A 16,696-nucleotide genomic window follows, 5' to 3' on the forward strand; every position below is an offset into this window, starting at 1 on the left:
AAGCTCGACTACGTTGCCTTTTGGCGTTTGTTAACACTGCTTTCACAGCGTTGGCGTTGGCTGGCGCTAAACAAATTGATTTTTCACTTTAATTAAAGGCAACAACTAACGTTTACAACTGCAATCCAAGTCGAAACGAAACAAAGAACAGCAAAGATGACAACTTCGCAGGTTGATCAGGTTAGTAAATGTCGATGCGCTGAACTCGAAATGCGTCGGGGTAAATAGCGTCGCCATTATGGAAAAAAATTTACCCAAAAACACGCCGCCTCAATTTTAATGAAAATTTAACATTGCAGAAGCGCGCACTGAACAAGCTCAAGCATGATTTGGAGCCTTTTCGTACAGCTATAGTGAGTGCTTATGGCGTTCTCACCTGGGAGAAAAATTACTACCCAGGGGTGGTATTTGGCAGCATAAGCGTAATTTTTCTCGTACTCTGGTACATGGATCTATCGGTCATAACGATGCTGTCCCTCCTGGCACTGCTGACTACCGTTTTGGACTATGTCTTCCCTACAATTTCCCGCTTGCTCTTTAGTGGTGTCAATTGGGACGGAGACCACGAGGCTAAATTCGAGGATGTGTGCGGACAGATGTACAACATCAAAGCAAACCTGGTCGTATGGTATGAGTATCTATTCAAGGAGCGCAAGTCGACAGTGGTGAGTACACAAATGATTACTCAATTGGTTCCCACAAACGTATTAAATCTTGGGATTCGCTCACCTCCCCAGTTCGTGATCATGATAGGCGTGTTCCTCGTGGCCCTGGCTTGGATTGGAGCCATCGTCAACAATCTTCTGTTGATGTACTTGGGCACTCTTCTCATTGCCATGTGGCCTGGTCTGCAGGAAAAGGATGTCTTCAAGGGCATCACAAAGAAGGCCTCCAAGATTATCAACGAGAAAATTCAATGCGGCAAACGGAAGCTGCAGTAGAAACCTAAGCAGCTGCTCCTCCTCGTCACTTATGCACCACACACAGCCATCACATATGACCAAATATTAAACAAACCTAAGTCAACTTGCCATCACATCAAGCACATCGCATACGCATTTACAAAACAAAAACATCTGTGGAACTGTGGAGCATCGCAAGAACTATTTATATCATAAACTATAAGTAATCCATCTCTAAAACTCTCGGAAGAGCCCATCGTGGCGGTAGCTCCATCATATTTTACACTTTAAGTTCTTAGTAACAAAAGATTGTCAGATTGGTTAAGAGGCGACGGGTGTGAGAAATAGAAAGCGCAACAAAAGACATTTTTGTGATTATTTTGAGTTAACTGAAATTTAATGATAATTCCGCCTAAGATACAAATGAGACCTAAGCGTCTAACTATATTAAATAAAGAATTCAAGTGAATAGATCAAATCAGCCTATTATTTGCCCCGTCCCCGCGATCTGGACCGTGATCGGGCATGCTTGCTCTTCTTTGTTTTCTTTTTGTGCTTCGTTGGGTGCCGGCGATGATCTTCCAAGCTATTATCGCTTTCCGCGCTGGAGTCATTGGCCCGACACGGCTTGTTCTTAGATTTCTTTGAGTGCTTCTTGGACTTCTTAGTAGACTTTTTTTTGTATTTTTTGCGCTCGTAGGCAGAGTCCGAATCACTTTCCGTGGACTCTCCAGTGTCGTCCGCCTCGTCTGAGCTGCTCTTCTGCCTCCGACTGCTTCTTGGGCTCGGGGATCGACGCCGCTCACGCTCATGTATGGTGCTCGGCCTGGATGTGGAAGTACTGCTGCTTCGCGGGTCCTGGATATATTTCTTTCTTTCTCCGTGGTCCTCCAGTTTTTGTGGCTTTCGATCCTCCGCCTTGTTGGGTCTGCTTTCGAATTTCTCCGACCTGTCATTTTCCGCTTTTAATGACTTGCGGTCTTCATCCTTGCAGCTCCGTCGGTCTTCATCTTTAAATGATCTCTGATGCTCCTTCTTAAAGCTTTTTCGCTCCCTATCTTCATTCCTATTCGACTTGCTCTCCTCCCTACGGTCTCTGTTTCTGACTTCCGATGGTTTTTCCTGCCTCACAATGATTTGGCCATGTTCGTTCTCCTGCTTTTTGAACTCATTGTATTTGGCACTATCTGAAATTCGAATCACAATTTTTAGTTATGGTTTCTTTCTTTGATTTCTCTTGAGTTTACTTACTTATGCACTTTCCATACTGCGAGTACTCCTTCCGGGATACTGGCTGACAGAGAAACTCATTGAATGCCTCCTTGTTGCCACCAATTGCCATTTTGACAATCACTCGCCCCGCATGGTCATCGAATCCCTCTATTTGCCCGTATTGATCCATTTGTTTTCCACCTAGGATGCGGACAAATGCTTGCTTTTTGATCTCCAGCACCTCATTATTTTCCGGCTGCACAAGAAGGGCCTTGGGTTTGAGTGCCTTGTCAGCTCCAAGGCCCATGCCCTTTGGCCGCAGGAATGGCGCCTCGTCAACAGGTGCTGATCCTTTTTTCTTGGGTGGGGGGTCTACCCACCCCATGCCACGCAGCATGGCCAGGCCAAACTGTTGAATGGGTATGGATTCATAATCATCTAAGCTGGCTTCTTTGGCACCTTCTAGGGGTAGATCATCCGCCTTAACGGCAGGCAGGACGAGCTTCTCCCCATTCAGATTTTCGCTTCCATTGGCTTGGGCAGCAGCTAGCAATTCACGTGCTGCCCTTTGCTCCAGACTGTCAGTCGAAGTTGCTGCAGTGACCTCGGCAATTGATTGAGGTGCGGATGTCGACTCATCGGGATCTGGCTCATCCTCTCCAAGCAGAACTTGCCTCCTTTTCATTAAACTTGCAAGCGCCGAAGAGGTCTTTTGATTGCGCTGCATTTGTATAACCAGCGGCGCAGCCTCTGCTCTTTCGCTGAAAAGCCAGAAGCCCTTGAATGAAATGGTTTTTTGTGAGACAAGTATTCACTTACGCGACCAGCTTGATTTCCTTTCCCTCCACGCATTTTATGAGCTCCACTCTGTTTTCCTCTTTTGCGACTTTGCTGGGCAAAATGTTCGGCTTCTTGGCCACTTTAATAAAGCCAAATGATATTTTGTTTGTGTCCATGGCTTGCACGGCGTTTTTATTTATCCCTTTGTATATTATAGTGTACAAAAGATTTATAAACAAAACCGCAACAGCTGATAAACAACGAGGATGCCAACTCTCTCTTCAATATACCGAAAGGATATTTTATTTATTCTATTAAAACGAGCTTGTACGGGATGAGTCGGGAATCTTTAATTATGACTACAATGACTACAATGATGTGTACAAATTATTTCTTTTATAGCTGATTTCCAGTGAAAAAATACCGTCTGCATTCATTGCCTCCACAGCTGGTAACTACTGGGATGCCAACTCAGTTTTCAATCTATCGACAGAAACACGATTGTTCCACGGTAAACTCAAACTTTGAACAATATCTTTGATTTTAAATCAAAATATCAAGTGCTTAAATTATAATTATTACCAAATTGTTATAGAAGAGGCCAAGATCAGTAAAACTAGACATTCCAATTAAATATTTATCGAATCTTCTAGAATCGTGTGTCATCGGCGTCTATAACCTCACTCATTCTTCAAACAGCGGCAGCGACAGCAGCACGAGTTCTTTTGTTTTCACGTAGAGATAAATTAAAGAATATAAAAAAATGTTTGGTGGACAGCAACCAATACTCGTATTGAGTAAGTATTGAATTTTAATCAATTTAAACTCGCCAGGGCCTACAATCTTTGTCCGTAGGTCAAAACACAAAACGCGAATCTGGCCGCAAAGTGCAGTTGGAGAATATTCAAGCCGGAAAGGTAAGTGTGTGCGTGTGTGACTCACATGGCTGTGTTTGTCGAGAGCTCCTCGCCTGCATTGGTGACCATCTGCTGACATTATTGCTGTTTTCTAGGCTATTGCCGATGTCATTCGCACTTGCCTAGGACCACAGGCAATGCTGAAAATGCTGATGGATCCCATGGGCGGCATTGTAATGACAAACGACGGAAATGCCATACTCCGTGAGATCACCGTTCAGCATCCGGCGGCAAAGAGCATGATTGAAATAGCCCGCACACAGGACGAAGAGGTAGGCGATGGTACCACCTCCGTTATTGTGCTGGCTGGTGAGATGCTGGCCGCCGCCGAGCCGTTCCTTCAGCAGCAAATCCATCCTACAGTGATCATTCGCGCCTACCGTGAGGCCCTCGAAGACATCGTGGGTCACTTGCTGTCTGGCCTAAGTGTGGAGTTGGACGTCAAGGACAAGGCAAAGATGGCTCAAGTGGTCAAGGCCTGTGTTGGTACGAAATTCATTGGCAAGTGGTCGGATCTGGCTGTCAAAATTGCACTGGATGCAGTGGAGACAGTTACGCTTAATGAAAACGGCCGTTTGGAGGTGGACATCAAGCGGTAAGGGCTTGAATTTCGTTTATTGAGTCCTTTTTTTTTAGAGTATTTTCATCCCGACAGTTATGCCAAGGTGGAGAAGATTCCGGGTGGTGCCATCGAAGAGTCGTGTGTTCTGAAGGGCGTTATGATCAACAAGGATGTGACGCATCCTAAAATGCGTCGCTATATTGAGAATCCTCGCATCGTTCTGCTCGACTGCTCTCTCGAATACAAAAAAGGAGAGAGTCAGACCAATGTAGAAATCATTGGAGAGCAGGACTTCACTCGCATGTTGCAGATCGAGGAAGAGTTTGTCCAGCGCATCTGTGCTGACATCATCGCCGTCAAGCCGGATCTTGTTTTCACTGAGAAGGGTGTTTCGGATCTGGCGCAACACTATCTCCTGAAGGCAGGCATCACTGCCATCCGTCGCCTGCGCAAGACGGACAACTTGCGCATTGCCCGGGCCTGTGGAGCCACCATTGTCAACCGTACTGAAGAGCTGACCGAGAAGGATGTTGGAACTGGAGCCGGTCTCTTTGAGATCAAGAAAATTGGCGATGAGTACTTTACCTTTGTCACGGAGTGCAAGGACCCGAAGGCATGCACCATACTGTTGCGCGGTGCCAGCAAGGATATTCTCAATGAAACTGAGCGCAATCTCCAAGATGCCTTGAATGTTGCTCGCAATCTGGTGTTGGAGCCGCGTCTTGTGGCTGGCGGTGGGGCTGTGGAGATGGCTGTCTCACAGCTTCTTTCTCGCAAGCAAGTTAAGGGGCCCTATACCGCGGTGGCTCATGCCCTGGAGATCATACCTCGTACCCTGGCCCAAAACTGTGGTGCCAACACTATTCGCGCTCTCACCGCCCTGCGTGCCAAGCATGCTTCCCATACCGGCGACGGTGTGTGCGCCTGGGGCATTGATGGCGAGTCCGGCGAGATTGTTGATATGAACGTGAAGAACATTTGGGAGCCGTTGGCCGTCAAACTGCAGACCTATAAAACCGCCGTGGAAACAGCCATCTTGTTGCTGCGCATTGATGACATTGTTTCCGGCTCAAAGAAGCGTGGTGGCAACGAGCCAACCAATCCGGCCGCCATGGCCCAAGGCCAGGAATAGTCTTTGAACAAACACAATGTGTATTAATAATGCTTAATAAATTGTAATATCTAATTTAACACACAAAACACACACACACCAATCACACCCAAATGTCTAACATTTATCTTGGGCTAAGAGACCCAGGCAGATTGCCCCTTGTCTCCCACACAAAATTTTGCGCTGCATTTTCTCTCATTAACAATCCGTATACAAATAAAACTGTCAAAATCAAGCACTGTTTATTTTTAATGATTTACTTACTTCAACAACTGACTCCAAGCCAGCATTTAAGCTAGTGAGTTAAGCTGTCCATGACGATTTAAAGTACATACTTTGGGACATATGTTCAGATTATATACAGTCTATAATCTGCGGCCAGCACAAAAGATGAACGAGCAGTGGCGGAGGTCATAGGAAAACTCAATACAACTAGTGTATACCTTGGCATACCATACCTAAACTTTACCTATGGAGATCTTGATAGTTCGGTACGAGCTTCGTACAGGCGCTCATCCATCAACTTTAGTACCTTTTTTAAATATAGTTTCTGTTAAGTTCGTTTTACTTGTTATTTATGGAATTATATTTATGTACCTCTAATCCAATGGATGTAAACTGTGGCTGCAGATACCGTGCAAAAAGCTCTAGACAGTTGGGTTCCGCTTGATTGAGGTCCAATTTGATATGCTGGCGCAGCCATGGCAAAAGGGGCGGCTTATGAGAGTGTACAATACTGGGAACGCTGAGGATCATCTCTGTTTTTGTTATATCCGTTCCATAATTCTCATGGCTATCGGCATGACAGGCCAAATATAGCATTTCATACGGCTGCTTCTGGGTGGGGTCTGATTGAAGAGGGCCAATAAGCTTGTGGTCCGTGCTTAGTTTGTACCAGCGCAGTTTGTGAAGTAGGCGTAGATTCCAGCTAGGCAAAATTTGTGTTTCCAAAGCCGTCTGGTGCTGGATTGAATTCGTGCACCAAATGGCCACAAGGGTACGTGTATTGGTCAGCTTGGAAAGCGGCAGAAGAGCCAGTTGGTCGTTGTCTAGCATGGAATAACCGAGCTCCTGCTTGAAACGCTTCAGCCGGCGAATGTATTTGTTGCGCCACGGAGGATCGACTACAATCAGATCGTAGCTGGGCAAGAGTTGGGGCAATAGTGCCGGCAGATGGTCTACATTGTGGTTGTAGAAGCGAGCCCTGTCCGGTATGAGGTAGATGGTGTTGGCCTCGTCTCCGCTTGGAAAGCGTTGGACCTGCCCGCTCTGGTTGGCTCCGTGCAACTGGGGAAGGATGTATGGAGCCTCCCAACACCGTGATAGAGGCGTAATTGACTCAGAGCCAACGGGCGTGGGCAAGAGATCCAGGTACCTGTCGATGGTCTGTGAATCCGATGCGCCTGGTATGCTGTCCGGTATTCGCTTGCGCTTCTTTGATTTCTTCTGTTCGCTAACCGGCTGGTTAGCTCTTTTGGCTTGAAACTGAAACAGTTCCGCCTTGAGCTGATATGTACTTTTCGCACCATCTCCAGTACTGTAGGCTTCATTAATAAGTCTTCTGTGATCCAAATAGACCGCGAATCGCTCATTCTCAGTTTTTGTATGCAGCGTCAACATTTTCTCATTGATAACATTGATAAGAGTGGAGCAGTGTGACCGCGGATTTATCGATAAAATATACCGTCCGACTCTCAGAAATATACCGAAACATACCGCCTCATTTTCAAAATATACCGTGTAAATATACTGACGAATTGAAATTCTATTTTACATATTCCTCGTTTTTGATATTCCGACGAATATTACTAGCTATATAGAACATTTAGCCATGCCATCATAGTTTTATCCCATTGATGAATAAATTTTCTACAAGATTGGATAGTTTTTAATCCTTGCTTTTAATGTATTTAGTGTAAAAAACGGTTTTAACGAAAAAGTTCAACAAAAAATTAGTTGCTATATTGTAAGTGTAAGCCGTAGTGTATACCCTATTTTGTTAATTTTATATGAAAGTATAAATATTGATACGAATATAAAACCACTAACCATACAGTATACTGTACTGATAAAACGTAAAAATTGATATTTTTTAGACATATTCATGTATATGATGAGTGTTTTGTTTATATATATCTCGATCCAGATACCCATTCTTGGTCCGTACAAGAAGACTTAAAAGCTTTCAAATATCGTTGAAATTTTGAAAATAATATTGAATAATATTAAAATATATTGAAAATAAATTGTGTTTTTCCTGGGATGACAAACATATTCACAATTCCAGAAGAGAACAGAATGTGAGAGCTCCCACCCGAAGCTGAGATCTCCCAGAAGACAGGGGAAGCAAGTTCTGTTGCGGTGTATCAAGTAGCAAATCTATATACATATGTATGTACATATATATAAAATAGGCAAGAAAAACCCCAATTTTAATAAAAAAGCGTCAACATATAATACCAAAAGATAGATGCCAGAGAGAGAGGGAGCAGCCGCATCTGAGTACGAAGATTAAAAGTAGAGCGGCAGTCCTTGCCGCTGATTCAAATAATATGCAAGTGCATAAAATCGTAACTCTAAAATTCAATTACAAGATAATTCCACTCAACAGAATACATACGCATACATTTTTCAGTTGGACTGCACTGAAATGTCGAAGGAAACGGCGCAAGCCATGAACCGTAGCTAAGCGACAATACCGCAGAAACGCTGTTTACAATTGAAATCAATAGATGTAAAATTATCAAGGAATCAAGGGAATCAAGGAAATCGTTTGAATAATCGTACTTACATCATGGCGGACCAAAGCGAACTGGACCAGTTGGCCACAGCAGAGTTGCTGAGGCTCCAGAGACAACATCGATCGCTTCAACTTGATCTTCGAGGCCTGCTAGAAGAAAAAGCCAAGCGACTGAAGAAGCAAAATAACATGATAAATGTTCTGCAGGTCGAGCATCAGAAGTTGAGGGAAGAGATCAAGACTTTGGAGGGTGGAACGCACGCACGGAAAAACACAAATGTGAGAGGGAGTCAAATTAATAGGGATACCCTAAGCTGTACTCTAATTGCAGAAGGAACGGCATCTGGGAGCACTGCAGAGACAGCAGACGGATCTGCAGAGGGTGCTTCAAAACGAGCGAACCAATCTGTGGGAGCTGGAGGGGCACATACGGAAAATGGAAAAGGAAATCGATGGTCTTCGTCGTAATGAGGTGCCCGACAGCTGCTACAAGCACACAATTTGCACGGTTCAAAAAAGCGTTGTCAAGCTGGAGAACCGTCTGGATGTGGTCAACAAAAAGTGCAGCGATGTCCTCACAGAGAACAGCAAAATGCGAGATGCCATAAACCACATGCTGCAAGATCGGTGAGATGTTTTTGACAACTGGGAAGGCCCCACAAACGCTTTAAATGTGCCGATTGCTTCAGGGCTAACTTCAATGATATGTGGCAAGCGATGGTCACTCAGTTCAATGAGGGTAAGAAATTCATAATGGACTTGATTGACCAATCAACGCTGGCCTTCGATCAGCGCGAGGAGCTTTGCAACAAGTTGTCCGTTCTGAAGGACCGCAATGAGAATGACAAGGTGATGCACATCCAGGAGATGCGTGAGATGCAGAGGCGTCTGGAGCACGATGCCAAGTTGCAGAAGTTTTTCGACATCAAGGGGCAAAAGCGGCTTAATCCAGAGCTAGAGCAGCGAGAGTTGGATAAGAAGCAGAATCAAAAGGAAAACTATGAGCGACAACTTTTCGAATACAAGGAGATAATTGAGAAGATCAAGCAGTTGTATGGCGAAGAAGATCCGGACCGCTTGGTGGCTCAGTTTAAGCGCCAGGAGGATGAGAACTTCGCTCTTTTTAATTACGTTAATGAGCTAAGTCACGAGGTGGAGGTGTTAAACGATTCCACTCAAGAATTAACTGATGAAATAGGTGGGTTACACGTGATGTGGTCAAATCTACACTCATATTAACGACAATTACCATAGAACGACAAAAATCGGAGCAGACCGAGAAAGAGTTGAAGCTAAAGACCGAGGCGTTGGATTATTTAAATGCAGAGCGGGGTCGCATTGAACAACTGGCCAAGGAGACCAGCGAAAAGAAGCAAACTCTGAGCATCAGACTTGAGCAACTACTTAAGGGGATCGAGGATATATTCAGGTAAGATTTTTGATATTGGCAAGGAGGATAGTCAAGTTCTGTAACTAAATAAAAACAATTCCCAGACAATTGGCCTGCGACGACGCTCCCATCCTCAACGTCCTTAGCACCAAGACCTTTCTAACTGTCCACAATGTAAAGCTGTTCATTGGCGTAATAGAGCGTAGAGTCAATCTCATTATCAGCACGATTAATATAGAGGACAATTCAAACAAGATACTGGCCAAGAAAGATCGTGTGCCCAAGTTCAACATCCGAGAATCGGCTAAAACAAAGAACTAGATAAGTCTCATCTCATCTCTAATCAATACATTTAAACACTATTTAAATTATTAATTAGTATTTGTTCGGTCAAACTTTTTCTTGTTGTTACCGTCTTAATTAATCGATTTATTTATACTAAAATATGAAATACTAAAATATGCCTTTGAATTAAGAAAGAATTATGTACTTGCATGAGTCTCGAACTATGGACAATCTTACGCTGTTTTACTCTCTCAACATCATTATCATAAACTCACCACAATAAAGTATCGCTTATTCTTGGAGCTCATGCATTAAGAACCCTAATAAATAGTTATTGCCTAATGATTAAACGCACCCATAGAATTTTCTTTTGCACGGCTAACTCTTGCATCGGTTCTAATTCGTTTTATTTGAATCTTAAACAAAATAATCGTAGATATGTATATATATAAATATCCAGCCTTGGATATACTCTAGTCTAGGTCACAGCTGAGAACTCTGCGCTCAGGATCTGGTATTTATGCTATTTTCGATTGCAGTGGTTATTATTTTATTAAAGTGCTGTATGTTGGTCAGTATAGTCAGACTGTGGGCGCACTGATCTGCATTGGGTGCGTTGCTGATGATACCGTACAGGAAATGGCGGGAAGTGTCTCGGGAGAAAGCGTAGGACTGGCGGACGGCGGTGAATCCACCGCCACTATCGCCCCGACACGCCAGCGACTTGCCCTGTGTGAAGATGCAAAATTTGTCCGATTGAATGTCTGGGAAATTTTGCAGGCACACGGAGTTCATCTTGGACACTGCCGGCACAAACTGCAGCTCGCGCTTATCCTCGATGCTCCAGCCAGCGAATTTGCCCTGTACATCGTTATTAATGGTCTCCTTCTCGGCAAACTCTGAGAAATGGACGCAGATCGGCCGAATGACGTGGCTGAACTCGAAGGGCTCGACCAGAACTAGCAAGGCTAGATCGTTGAGGTAGTTGTTCGTCCTGCCCTTGTAGCCACTGTAATAAACATTATGGTAATAAACCATCTGCGAGAGCTTGTCTGAACTGTACGTACGGCGCTATAATGATGTCCCGCACGTCCTGCCAGCGCTCATCGCTGGTAGTATTCTTGTAGTTCCGATAAAATTTCGCTGCTATTACGCGGAACGTGTCATAGCTGTAGGCCCGCCGTACCGTTTCATCGTACACGCAGTGGGCAGCAGTGATCACCAGGTCCGGCGTCAGCAGCGAACCGCCACACATGAAGCTATAGCTCTTCTCAGTGTGCCAAACGTAGAGGCCCACATGCCACGGGACCACAGTGTTGTTGATGGTGTACCCGTTGGCCGAGAAGCTCTTGGTTGGCGTGGCTATCTGGCCACACTCCTGGTCGCAGCGTTGCCGTTGGCGATTCCAGTACCCCCCTTTCATGCACTTCATATCCGGGAGAGTGGTGCGGCGAGTCTGGAAGCCGGTGGCACATACAAACTTGACCTCAGTGCCTGGCGGATGATAACGCTGACTGCAGTCGACGTTCTGCCCAGCGGAAGTGCATATGGCCTTGGTGGAATACCCATCGAACTCGCCCTTGGAATCACAGTATTCTGCAGGGAAAAGCGGAGAAGGCTTTAAGAGTTGATATCGGCAGGGTGGGGATCTAGGGATCTACTCACTCACGCACTTCGGCACTGTCTCGGAACTCCACTGTCTGTTAGCGCAGTGACTTATTTCGAGGCCCTCTAATATGTAGCCGGGTTGGCAGGAGAAGCGGACCGTGCCACTGGTGATCGGCGGAAGGAGAACACGATCGTAGTGATCCTTTAGAATTGGGCGTTCATCTTCCAGCGGCAAGGAACAGCCTAGTTGCTCCAGCGGTATGACGACGGGGGTAGGTGAAGTCACCTTCTTGGTAGTGTTGCACAGGAGTGGGGCTTCGTCCGAGCCATCGAAGCAATCGTTCTGTCCATTACAACTCAGGGCTCCCGAAATACAGCCGCCGGTGCCACACTTGAAGGAGTAGCCCGGGCACTCCAGGTGCCCGCACAAAGCCACCGACTCGTCGAAGCCGGTGCCGTCTCCGCAGTCGTCCTTGCCGTCACAGAGAGACCTGCTTTTGTCTAGGCATATGCCAGATGGGCATTTGATCTCGTCGTCTCTGCAAGATTTGATAATTGAGTAAAATTACCGATTGCGGCCTCTTCTACTACTAGTCTTCTACTCACTGACAATTACCCTGTGAACGGCGGTCGAACTCTCGCAAATCGTCCTCGTTGCCACAGCGCAAAACCGTTTCATCGGAGCCATCTGCGCAATCTTTGACTCCGTTGCATCCGGCTGTTCCTATGACACAAGCGCCGTAGCTGCACTGGAAGTAGGGCTTCAAACAGTGCTGCCGCTGGGAGATACACGTCAGCGGGGTTTCGTCCGATCCGTCGGGGCAGTTCTTCACGCCGTTGCAAACGTCGAATTGCGAAATGCAACCGCCATTTTCGCACGCAAACTGGGAAGTCGAACATTGAGCGTTTACTGTAATTAAAAATTGTTAAAAAATTGTACCAATTGTACCAATTGTATTCGGCTCTTGTCAGAACCTTGCTTTGCTTAATATGTTGCCCTTCAGATCTCAGAAATCCAAATGTACTCCATTAATTTTTTTTTGGATTTCGCTAGTCGAGTTCTAGTTAGCTATTTTATGCTGTCCCTGCATCAAGTGTTTGATTAAATGTTTTGCATATTTATTTTTATACCCGATACTCAAAATGAGTAGAAAATGGATGTGTGTAACGTCCAGAAGGAATCGTTTCCGACCCCATAAAGTATATATGTATATTCTTGATCAGCATCAATAGCCGGTCGATTGAGCCCTGTCTGTTTGTCCGTCCCTATCAGTGCGGCGTCCGCAGCAACTCACAACGTTGCCCCTCGTTTAGTTTATTTCCGACACCACTCAATCCGAACACAGTTTCAGCATACTGTTTTATCTCTCTTAGAATAATACAAGCAGGGAGAGAGAGAGAGATTTTGTATGGAAATAATACGAGAGATCTCAAGATGAACCGCCTCAAATCTTGTTTTAGCATCGTGCATCAACATGCTGGAAGACGTGCTCAGAGAGTAAATAAAGCTGTGAGCGTGAATTGTGTACTATACGTAGCATACATTGTGAATATTCTGTACATAGTATATGTTTATTTTCGTATGGTTCCTATTATCATTTCGAACTTTACTCACTTGCTCTGGACCTTAACGTCACTACCGCCCATAAGTACAATAAATTCGATAAATATAATTTAAGCTTCATTCTTTCCGTTTTGAAGCTGATTTCTATGGAGTGTCAATGAAGCACACGGACATATGTACATAAGTACATAACAATCGGTACTCCCTACAAGTGTGTCTTTATGTTTGGCTTAAATGCGTGTTGATATTAAATTCATCGGACAGCACTCGCTACCGAACATTGAACGAATCCGACCGAGCTCACAAATCGAACTGACTCAATATACGTTTTAGCTGAATCTTATAATATGATGAATACTCTTAAAATAATCTTGAAGCTTAAAGAGCGTCAGATCGGACTTGATTTTAGTGTGAAGAGCAGCTAGACTGAATTTGATACAACAGTTGCGGCTTTAGTTCCAGTCTCTTAAGAAATGAGTAAGTTTGCATATAACCTCCAAGATACATGGCGATATAACAGACAACTGGTAAGGAATATTACCAGCTATATAGAACATTTAGCCATGCCCAAATAATTTTATACAATTGATGAATCAATTTTCTACTTGATTGGCTTAATTTAAATACTCGTTTTTATTGGATTTTCCCTAAACAAAGGTTTCTTGTAGCACGAAAGAAATCTTTGGGAGAAACATCCAATTTGCAATCATCGATTTCATACATTGCAACGATATTTTTAGATTCAATTTAATTTTTTGATCGGGCGGGAAGTAGTTAGTAGAAGGTGGGAAGGTGGAGTAGGATATTGTTAGTTTAGGAATTTGGGCAGATATCGTGTCTTTCCACTCACCTGGTTGATGGGACACTGAAACTCTCCTGGCTGCTTGCAGCAGTCGGCCTCATGGACATTGTCACAGTTGTCACAGGTGGTACCATCGCAGATCAGAGCCTTGTCGCTGCCCTCGGCTGACTGTCAGCTTAACTGATCCGCCGGGCAGTCCTTTCGTCACAGTGCCAGGAGGCGGATATACAGTCGTTGTTCATGTCACTAATCCCGCCACTTAAAATTATCTGGCCGGATACACGCCGTAGTTCTCGTTGTCCTCCATTAGCATCAGATGCTTGGGGCACGAGCAGTCGTCGTGAGTACTGCGTGACTGCATCCGGTGTCCACACGACCCAGATGTCCGTGAAATGCGACAGACGCTGCAGCTCTACGGAACGACGCTCTCCGTTAACAGTGATCCTCTCCAATCCGGTCTTGTCGTCCAGCAGTAGTACACAAATCCCCCCTAGGCAGTAATGTTGTTCACCTGCAGGATATGCATGGAAGCAAAGGTTTTTCTGTAGAGGGAACAGGAGATTACATATGTGTCCAGAGGTGTCCAATATGGTAGCTTACTTGTTCTTCCCATTGATGTCTATAACTTTGATACGCATGGTATAACTGTTGGTCCAGGGTCAGCACAGTGACTCCTCCTTCCAGCTCCATACGCTCATTGCCATCGACTCGGGCCCGAATGATGGCCTGATGGCTGCCGACATCTGTCGAGAAGAGCAGACGCCTCGCCTTCGTGGCATGCACGGCAATGTTTCGAGGCTTCTGCGAGTTCGCCCAAGAAGCTAAAAGAGGAAACGTTTTAGAACACAGCTGAATAGGCGAGAGAGCTTCACCTGGGCAGCGGCACATTCGGGCAGTCCGTCGTAGCTGGGGGATGCAGGTCACGTCCTTGGCCAGGCTGCGGCTCTGGCCCGTCTTGATCAATGTCCCCGGTGCTCCAGTCGCTCCAGTACACGTAGTCCTAGCAGCCAACCAGTTCGTCTCGTCTCCTGGTCGAATATAAACTCCCGGCCATGGTTGCTGGTTGGATCCGTCCATTGTGGCGCGGCGTATGGAGTCTGCTCATGTACATGTACCCCCGCGACGCGGCTCGAGGACCAGGGAACGCGGCTACTACAACCCTTTCCACAAGAGGACGCGCCGACAGCTGCCATCCAGGCGGGCGACCTCGATGAGACGGACCAGTAGATGTGGCTGGTCAGTCCAGTAGATGCACCGCTCCGCCACCGACACGTTTAGGGCGTACGCATCGCCCACATCCTGAAGGGTATCCCCTCGCTGTACTGGCGCGAGAACAGCAGGAAGGCGGCAGGCACATGTACATGCAGAGGTGGAGCAGGCCCCATTCCACACGGCACAGACGCACCAGACGCCAGAATCCTGAAACGCCGGTGTCCGAACCAGCTGTTCCACCCCCATCCTCTAAAGAATTCGTCTTCAGGGGGCTGAGGCAGGGCGGAGTAGTGGGCAGTGTGACCGCGGATTTATCAATAAAATATACCGTCCGACCCTCAGAAATATACCGAAGCATACCGCCTCATTTTCAAAATATACCGTAAATATGGAGAGACTCATAACACTGATGTATTGCACTAGATCTGGCAACTCTAATTATTAGAGAAACTGTTTTGTTCGAAGCGGAAATTCTATTTTCAATTTTGTTGCCTAGTGTAATTGGTTGCTCCTCACTCCAAAACGTGGAAGATACATATGTATGTACGTATTGAAGATGCGAAGAATTTGGCGAAAAGGGACCCTCCGTTTAGATGGTATGTTCAGAGAAAGTGAATAATAGAACGCACATTGATACATACATATGTACATATACATATATGTATTTAAAGAGATAATTTTCAGATAAATGATCAACAAAGTCTTTCCAGTGCATTTGATTAACACATTTCGGGCACAGCGATTTCCAGCTTCAGCTTCAGCTGGAAGTCCAAAATCCAAAATTGAATCAAAAATGGTTTAAATCGTTTTGTTTAATTTATTTGTTTCATTTCCACATTCTCACTGGTTGCTGTTTGTTTTGTGCTTGTTCTTTTATACGTATATTTTATATTGATAATTTACAACTTACGGAGCTAGCATAGAATGGCTTTAAATTAGAGTTACATACGAGTAGGTTAAGTATAAACGGAGTGTTGGCGGGGCCCGAGTGATCGGAGATCTGGACCCCCCTTATGCGGGGGGATGGGGAAGTAGAGTTCAAGTAGAAAATGTAACGGCAAAGAAGTTGTAGATAGGTCTGACGGAAATACATATTGAGGAGAAGAAGTATCTCAAATATCTCTTCGGCCTCCGTCTGTCTGCGGGTCGGAGATTAAAGTAAAAGCCACTAGAAATTACGCACTTTAGTACGTGGTATTATTACATTTTTAAGTAGTTGGTAGGGGGGTAGTACTAGATATTGTACTGTACTGTTACTATTTACGTATATCTGTTACTAAGTTAATCCACATTTAAATCTGTAAGTATTGTATTTTAGCGTCTATTCTGTGGTTTACGGTGGCGGGGAATGGAATACCCTCTCGATCCACGCTGCTCTTCTTTTAATTTTTTGTTTCAGTGTATGTATACATCAACGTATTTCGGTTGCATCCGCCGTTGGCGTTGGCCTTTGCCGCTGCCTTTGCATCTAAAATCTATAACATTTAACTTATTTCTTAGTTACGTATTTGCATCTGTTTCCGTTCTGCAGATATTTTCTCTCTTATTGTTTGTCCATTTATACTTGATTTCCACGTAAATACATAAATGTATATATGTATGTATATCAAG

The 16,696-nt window shown here is 45.0% G+C and overlaps 6 protein-coding genes and 1 long non-coding RNA gene across 8 annotated transcripts; 4 read left to right on the forward strand and 3 right to left on the reverse strand.

Moving 5' to 3' along the window:
* Window positions 1-24: 24 nt before the first annotated feature.
* Window positions 25-1,266, forward strand: Arl6IP1 (ADP-ribosylation factor-like 6 interacting protein 1). Its single transcript, XM_001359023.4, has 3 exons — window positions 25-180; window positions 300-665; window positions 738-1,266. Exons 1-3 carry the CDS (start codon window positions 157-159, stop codon window positions 939-941), a joined length of 594 nt encoding a protein of 197 aa, XP_001359060.1. The 5' UTR covers window positions 25-156; the 3' UTR covers window positions 942-1,266.
* An 11-nt stretch (window positions 1,267-1,277) lies between these two features.
* Window positions 1,278-3,275, reverse strand: LOC4802068 (G-patch domain and KOW motifs-containing protein). Its single transcript, XM_001359024.5, has 3 exons — window positions 2,934-3,275; window positions 2,154-2,875; window positions 1,278-2,089 (listed from the first exon to the last, which is right to left on the reverse strand). The coding sequence occupies exons 1-3, from the start codon at window positions 3,068-3,070 to the stop codon at window positions 1,389-1,391; spliced, it is 1,560 nt and encodes a 519-aa protein (XP_001359061.1). The 5' UTR covers window positions 3,071-3,275; the 3' UTR covers window positions 1,278-1,388.
* Window positions 3,276-3,344: 69 nt separating this feature from the next.
* CCT3 (chaperonin containing TCP1 subunit 3) lies at window positions 3,345-5,719 on the forward strand. Its single transcript, XM_001359025.5, has 5 exons — window positions 3,345-3,454; window positions 3,548-3,691; window positions 3,750-3,811; window positions 3,907-4,406; window positions 4,467-5,719. Exons 2-5 carry the CDS (start codon window positions 3,658-3,660, stop codon window positions 5,503-5,505), a joined length of 1,635 nt encoding a protein of 544 aa, XP_001359062.1. The 5' UTR covers window positions 3,345-3,454; window positions 3,548-3,657; the 3' UTR covers window positions 5,506-5,719.
* On the reverse strand, window positions 5,702-7,154 carry Mettl4 (Methyltransferase like 4). The gene is made up of 2 exons (XM_001359026.5): window positions 6,082-7,154; window positions 5,702-6,016 (listed from the first exon to the last, which is right to left on the reverse strand). The coding sequence occupies exons 1-2, from the start codon at window positions 7,102-7,104 to the stop codon at window positions 5,954-5,956; spliced, it is 1,086 nt and encodes a 361-aa protein (XP_001359063.3). The 5' UTR covers window positions 7,105-7,154; the 3' UTR covers window positions 5,702-5,953.
* Window positions 7,155-7,660: 506 nt separating this feature from the next.
* On the forward strand, window positions 7,661-10,217 carry Ccdc114 (Coiled-coil domain containing protein 114). 2 transcript variants are annotated; one of them, XM_033377286.1, is made up of 6 exons: window positions 7,661-7,986; window positions 8,120-8,503; window positions 8,556-8,851; window positions 8,914-9,422; window positions 9,479-9,653; window positions 9,719-10,217. In XM_033377286.1, the coding sequence occupies exons 2-6, from the start codon at window positions 8,279-8,281 to the stop codon at window positions 9,933-9,935; spliced, it is 1,422 nt and encodes a 473-aa protein (XP_033233177.1). In that variant the 5' UTR covers window positions 7,661-7,986; window positions 8,120-8,278; the 3' UTR covers window positions 9,936-10,217. The 2 variants fall into 2 exon arrangements, with proteins under 2 accessions (XP_033233177.1, XP_015037590.2); XM_015182104.2 differs by having other exon boundaries at window positions 7,661-7,875.
* Window positions 10,218-10,288: 71 nt separating this feature from the next.
* Window positions 10,289-13,389, reverse strand: modSP (modular serine protease). The gene is made up of 5 exons (XM_001359028.4): window positions 13,123-13,389; window positions 12,114-12,417; window positions 11,565-12,046; window positions 10,967-11,495; window positions 10,289-10,908 (listed from the first exon to the last, which is right to left on the reverse strand). Exons 1-5 carry the CDS (start codon window positions 13,190-13,192, stop codon window positions 10,404-10,406), a joined length of 1,890 nt encoding a protein of 629 aa, XP_001359065.3. The 5' UTR covers window positions 13,193-13,389; the 3' UTR covers window positions 10,289-10,403.
* A 2,066-nt stretch (window positions 13,390-15,455) lies between these two features.
* Window positions 15,456-16,122, forward strand: LOC117183407 (uncharacterized). Its single transcript, XR_004468565.1, has 2 exons — window positions 15,456-15,681; window positions 15,770-16,122. It is a non-coding gene; the product is annotated as an uncharacterized lncRNA (long non-coding RNA).
* Window positions 16,123-16,696: the final 574 nt, after the last annotated feature.

Source organism: Drosophila pseudoobscura, chromosome 2, assembly GCF_009870125.1.
Source record: "Drosophila pseudoobscura strain MV-25-SWS-2005 chromosome 2, UCI_Dpse_MV25, whole genome shotgun sequence".
NCBI classification, from domain to species: domain Eukaryota; kingdom Metazoa; phylum Arthropoda; class Insecta; order Diptera; family Drosophilidae; genus Drosophila; species Drosophila pseudoobscura.